Here is a 5,375-nt window from a genome sequence, read left to right on the forward strand (position 1 = left end):
TCTTATCTCGTCATACTATTCATTGTGGCTCTTCTTATCTCGTCATACTATTCCTCGGGGTACTCGAGGAGGATCATGACGAATACTGCGAGGAATCTCCAGGTCGCAGGCCACTCCTGGGGCCTAGTAGTTCCACTAGAAAGGGAAATCATGATGATTACTGTTAGATAGGGACATCTGACCCTCTGGATGATAGTTCTAACCCTGACTTGCTCTTCTTATCCCGTCATACTATTCATTGTGGCTCTTCTTATCTCGTCATACTATTCCTTGGGGTACTCGAGGAGGATCATGACGAATACTGCGAGGAATTTCCAGGTCGCAAGCCACTCCTGAGGCCTAGTAGTTCCACTAGAAAGGGAAATCATGATGATTACTGTTAGATAGGGACATCTGACCCTCTGGATGATAGTTCTAACTCTGACTTGCTCTTCTTCTCGTCATACTAGTTACTCGAGGAGGCATGATGATAGAAACTAGTATTTTGGAGAGAGTTCTAACATTGAAGTGATACTAGAAAGTAGTGTTTTTAGATACGGATAGGGAAGAAATTACAGAATCAGAACGTCGTCGTCGCTGTCAGAGGAGTCCTCGGCAAATACTGGCGGTGGCTCGACAAGTGGGCGGCGTATGGTGCTTCTGCGGGACGGCATTGCCAGTTGCGGCTCAGGTTCGCAGGGCAAGGAATCGTCCTCCAGGGGCTCCCCGCTAACAATGGCCTTCAGGGCATGGTCTATGGCGGTGACCATTTTGCTGTTCGCGTCCATGTTCGCGGTTTCTTGTGATAACACGCCTCTAATCCGTAGAGGTGTGTTTACGGGCTCCGATGACGGCTCCGGCAGTACGTGCGAGAGCAGCGTCTCCATGTCCACATCAGCCTCGGCCAGCTTCAATCTCTGATAGGCCAAATCGTTGGTCTCGGCGTAGTGCCGCACTAGCGACTCGCCCAGAGGGGGGCTTTTCGCCTGCGTACCGGATACGCGGGTCGCTCACTGCAAGGCGGTCTGCTGCCTCTCGTAGCAGGCCTTCCTGCAGCTTCATGTGCAGCATTGCTAAATCCAGGAAGTAGCTGTCACGGCCCGCATCCTCTGCACACGCTTTCTGCGTGATGGCAGATAGAGTGCCTTACGTAAAGGGAGTCCCATAGACCGTCTGGTGGCGCGGTGAGGATTTTGTTGAGGAGTGAGCCGAACACGTCCACGCGAGACGCCATTCTGTTGATATTTTTTGAGATTAAAACCGTTAGAAAGCTCTCGCCTGCACAGTTAGAATTCGTAATATACGTGATGAAACTGCTGCAGCTTTTGCTCGTCACAGGTAGGCATTGCGTGGGGCTTCAATTCAGCCGCTGTGGCCCGTCATCTGGCTGGCTCCTTTTCAGTCAATGATGTGACCGTGGGCAGCCAGCGTTACCTGTTTCACTTCGCTTGCGCCATTGGCGACTGTGCTTACAAGTATCGATTCCGAGTGAAGAACGCCCAGGCCGTCGTGGGCGCAGCAGGCCACCCGTCAATGTAAGCGCGCGAACGTCTGGCTTACACAGCATGTCAAACATGAAGATCCCTCTCAAACAATCGCTGGCGGAGATCGCGCGTCCGTCGCTTTTCCTTAACATCTTCCTCGATGACGACTGGCAGAAGTCGCCAATGCACAGCGATACGTGTGACAAGGATTTCCAGATCATGACTCAGAAGATGGCAAAAGTTCGGATGCAGCTTAAGCTCGACGCTGCAGGTGACTGGTCGCCTTGGAAGACGGGTCAGCTTCGACAGACAGTTTCTCCGCACTTCTGGTATTTCGCGGCCGACGACTGCGGGTCGACACTTTTTAAACCGTGAGAGCTGGGTCTCCTTGTCACCAGCCTGAACGAGACCTACAACATTGCGAGGAGGTACAAAAACAATCTGGAAATCGAGTATGAGATTGTCATGCGCAATATTGACGATTCCCACCTATCGTTTGAGCAGTTGGGGATGCCGTTTTGGATCAGGCTCGAGCTGGGGTTCTGCCTGGTCGTTTTGCTGTTCTACATGGTGAAACAGTCTCGGATGGCAAGTCAACAAGGAGGACTTCCCACAGTGGTGCAGCACGTGAACCTGTCATTGGTGTTCCAATTATGCGCGCTGACGGGACACTACATTCACCTAGTGCTGCTCCAGAGGGATGGCGTAGGCTCGTTTTTCTTCGACACTCTGGGAGACGTGTTCGAGATTGGCAGCCACGTGGGTCTGAACTGCAGCGCATGACGCAGACAACGGTGGTCACCGCAATGGTCGCCGTGATGCTCGGAATATCACTGGATTGCCGCCCGCTGATTTCCAATGGTCAATTGGCTCTCGTGGCAGGACTAATCGCTACCGTGCAATGTCTCATCGTGCTTGCGGAGAAGGACCACTGGGTGTGGCAGTTCCGACTGCACATCAACGAGGGCGCAATCGGATTTCTATTCTGCCTGAATCGACTTTTAGTCTTCGTGGCCTTCTTAGGGTGCTACAAGGCAGCACGAGCATCATCGAAGATTCCCGATCGCGTCCGAAGTTTCCAAACGAGGTTTTTGGCGTTCTCCACCCCTTACTTCTTATGCTTTCCCATTCTCTATGGAATCACCTTCCTGTTCCCCCCCTTCTACCAGCACAAATTCCTTCACAATACTTTGTTCCTGCTGCAGGTGGGTCCTGCCGATTTGTATTCACCCAGTTCGCTTGCATAGTTCTCCTCCTGGAAGAGTTCTTATCTCCTAACAGGTCATTCTCCCGCGTGTCTACGATGGCCCATTCACTTCTGCCACTGGGTATCGTGCCTACCAGGAGTTACCAGAAAGCAGATTGAGACCAAAAAAATTTCACGACTGGCTTCTTTCGTGCTTGCAGCATCTGTGCTGGATGACAATCGTAGGGCACTCCAACAAGCATTTGCATTTTGACGCGGCAGGCTCAGCGCTTTGGCGCTGGCAGTCACTCTTGGAAAGGCTTCGGCGGCGGCAGGCGTGCTGGCATATGGTTTTGTACGGGCAGACGTGTGATGATGCACGTTGGCAGCACGATGTACATTGATTGCAGGCTTTATTGAAGGAGGTCCTATCATTGCGCATGTGGCAACAGCAGACCACCTGGGGGTCGGCGGTTGGGAGCGGGGCCCTTATGGGGCCCGAATGCATCGGTTGGCGGAATTGACTGGCGTCAAGTCGACTGGCATCAAGTCGACTGGCATCAAGTCTCTCCTTCTTATGCAAAGTCTTTAGTCTGCTTAGCTCCTCCTCCAGCTCGGCTCTCTGTCTTTTTGACGAACTCGATCCCATAACGACTATTTTTAATGTGTTTTAGTCAGTGTCGCATTCATCATATACTTCGTTTATTCTTTCGGTTGAAATGCTCGGCGCCAAACACCTCCTTCAAGACGTTTGGTCTGGTACAGTTGGGTGGCCACCATGAGTCCTCCAGCCACAGCGACAAAACCGAATCCGGCGGCATAAGAACAAGCGGTCAGCAGAGGCTCACCCTCGTAGTCGATGAAACTGTACACGGGCTGTCCGTGATTGAACCCGTAGATCACCAGAAGCAGCCAGAGCTGATACAGGGCAACGTAGAGAAAAGCCCACAAGCAGTGGAAGAAGTAGAACGGCATATTAGTCGTGGCCATATCCAGCCAGATCAGAGAGGCTGACAAGCCGTGCTTGATGATTAGTCGCAAGTCAGAGGTTGCAGGGTTGTGGCCCACTAGTTCCTCCCCCGCGTACCAGAGCACGGTAAGGAAGATGCTGGCCGGTATCACAACGGCATTCACCACCCAGAGGGAGGAGAACATGGCGGGGGGCCAGGATTGAGAAGAGTCGCATGACGAACGCGTGCAGCACAGCCGCGGTTCCACAGCATCTGGCAACACGAGTTCTGTGTAGAAGCGCTCGCACATGGGCAGCAGTTTCCGCCGAGTCATCCAGGTGTTGACCTGGAGAACGAAGATCCAAGCAGTCCATACCACCTGTAGCAGAAGAGTGAGGTTGGTCAAGTACCAGTAGTACTCCCAGTAGGGATCCGAACCGCGGATATTGGCAACATGATCGGCGATTGCCGTGGACAGTACTAGGCTCATCAGGCCAAATCTCCAAGTGAGACGAAGACTGTTACCATACGCCGCCACGAACTTGGTGAATCGGCCCCATTCAGAGGGGGTTCGCCCCTCCTCGTTACCAATTGACAGGTGCCGCTGCACGAGAATGAAGGTGAACCACCCCCGACAGTACACATTTTGGTAGGGCGTCTCAAACGCGGCAGGTCGGAATGGCATTACCCGCGCGAAATCTCCTTATTCCACGCAACATCAACACGAAAACGGAAATAGTTGGACGGTGGACACTGCAAACACCGCGTAGCGTCCCGTAGGTGGGACCAGCCGTTCGTCTTTGTCGTAGAGATTAGGGCTCGTCAGCTTCGCAGCTGACACGTGTCCCACCCGTAGCATGTAGAACACGTCCTTCTCCGGTTCGAGTAGGGACACCACGACGGTTCGATGGGAGTTCCAGAGTTCAACACTGGCGCTCGATGTGGTTCGACCATCGTGCGATATGCCTCCCTCCAAGTCAGAGCGGCGGATCATGATGTAGTTTTGGTCTTCCATTGCAGAAGGGGAGCTGAGTTGGGGAGCCCGAAAACCACGAGGGACTTCAGTCGTGTCCGGGCCCAATTGGTTGTAGTAAGCATCTTTCGCTCGGAACACTACGAGGCTAGCAAAGTGGTCTTTGCTTGAAAAGTCTTTGACGACCAGGCGGATTGCTAGCTGCGTTCGAGCTGGCACCATGATACCGACGAAGCCGCCGAACTCTCCCTTGGCCTGACAGTTGGCCCAACTCATGTTAAAATGACCTGGAGGCCGTCGGGGGTACGGTGTAGGAAGGGGTCGCAGCGTCAGGCATCCATGGGGCCCTGAGTGATGCACAGCAAGTCTAAACTGGGCCGTGCGTCCCTTAACGAAAGTGGAAGGAAGCAGGGTGTAAATACCTGGAAACAGGGTCTGGTGAATGACGCATGACCCGGACCTGTAGGATCCACTGGTCACCACAGGTCCCATTCGGAGCAGCCTCGGAGTCGCAAAAGGATGGTGGAACAGACGCAGATTCACCGAGAGCTCAGCGGGACACTCGAGAAAGATGAAAGCTTCAACCTCCTGCTCCACTTCCATGCGGTAGCAAGGGTTGTCAAAGTACCCCCACATCTCGTTCGAGCAGCCGCCAGCTGTGTGCTCTGCCCACTCATCCCTGAACTCCACGCATTCCCAGTCGGGTTTTATCGGAGAGTCTACCAAGGTGAGCTTCGAGGGGAGCAAGGAGTAGGTCTTGATGGTAAAGTTGAACTCCGACTTCTGATTAAACTGTGAAACCA

General features: G+C 53.2%; 4 protein-coding genes across 9 annotated transcripts; 1 reads left to right on the forward strand and 3 right to left on the reverse strand.

Moving 5' to 3' along the window:
- Positions 1-551: 551 nt before the first annotated feature.
- Positions 552-1,213, reverse strand: KVP18_001848 (uncharacterized protein; the record flags this gene model as incomplete). Of its 2 annotated transcripts, XM_067952250.1 has the most annotated exons (3): positions 552-965; positions 994-1,101; positions 1,130-1,213. In XM_067952250.1, the coding sequence occupies 3 exons, from the start codon at positions 1,211-1,213 to the stop codon at positions 552-554; spliced, it is 606 nt and encodes a 201-aa protein (XP_067812283.1). The 2 variants fall into 2 exon arrangements, with proteins under 2 accessions (XP_067812283.1, XP_067812282.1); XM_067952249.1 differs by lacking the exon at positions 1,130-1,213 and having other exon boundaries at positions 994-1,050.
- A 73-nt stretch (positions 1,214-1,286) lies between these two features.
- On the forward strand, positions 1,287-2,829 carry KVP18_001847 (uncharacterized protein; the record flags this gene model as incomplete). Of its 4 annotated transcripts, XM_067952247.1 has the most annotated exons (6): positions 1,287-1,317; positions 1,346-1,514; positions 1,544-1,834; positions 1,862-2,222; positions 2,252-2,668; positions 2,698-2,829. In XM_067952247.1, the coding sequence occupies 6 exons, from the start codon at positions 1,287-1,289 to the stop codon at positions 2,827-2,829; spliced, it is 1,401 nt and encodes a 466-aa protein (XP_067812280.1). The 4 variants fall into 4 exon arrangements, with proteins under 4 accessions (XP_067812280.1, XP_067812279.1, XP_067812281.1 ...); XM_067952246.1 differs by lacking the exons at positions 1,287-1,317; positions 1,346-1,514; positions 1,862-2,222; positions 2,252-2,668; positions 2,698-2,829 and having other exon boundaries at positions 1,554-1,838; XM_067952248.1 differs by lacking the exons at positions 1,287-1,317; positions 1,346-1,514; positions 1,544-1,834; positions 2,252-2,668; positions 2,698-2,829 and having other exon boundaries at positions 1,929-2,246.
- A 522-nt stretch (positions 2,830-3,351) lies between these two features.
- Positions 3,352-4,284, reverse strand: KVP18_001850 (uncharacterized protein; the record flags this gene model as incomplete). Its single annotated transcript, XM_067952256.1, has 1 exon — positions 3,352-4,284. The coding sequence occupies one exon, from the start codon at positions 4,282-4,284 to the stop codon at positions 3,352-3,354; it is 933 nt and encodes a 310-aa protein (XP_067812286.1).
- Positions 4,285-4,317: 33 nt separating this feature from the next.
- KVP18_001849 (uncharacterized protein) lies at positions 4,318-5,346 on the reverse strand (the record flags this gene model as incomplete). 2 transcript variants are annotated; one of them, XM_067952252.1, is made up of 1 exon in its annotated part: positions 4,318-5,346. In XM_067952252.1, a coding segment is annotated over one exon (1,029 nt), but the record flags the coding sequence as incomplete, so codon positions are not given. The 2 variants fall into 2 exon arrangements, with proteins under 2 accessions (XP_067812285.1, XP_067812284.1); XM_067952251.1 differs by having other exon boundaries at positions 4,318-5,208.
- Between the last annotated feature and the right edge of the window lie 29 nt (positions 5,347-5,375).

Source organism: the organism of the source record quoted next (assembly GCF_019968955.1).
Source record: "MAG: Porospora cf. gigantea A chromosome Unknown PgA_NODE_1581_length_5375_cov_503.085, whole genome shotgun sequence".
Lineage (NCBI taxonomy): Eukaryota > Apicomplexa > Conoidasida > Eugregarinorida > Porosporidae > Porospora > Porospora cf. gigantea A.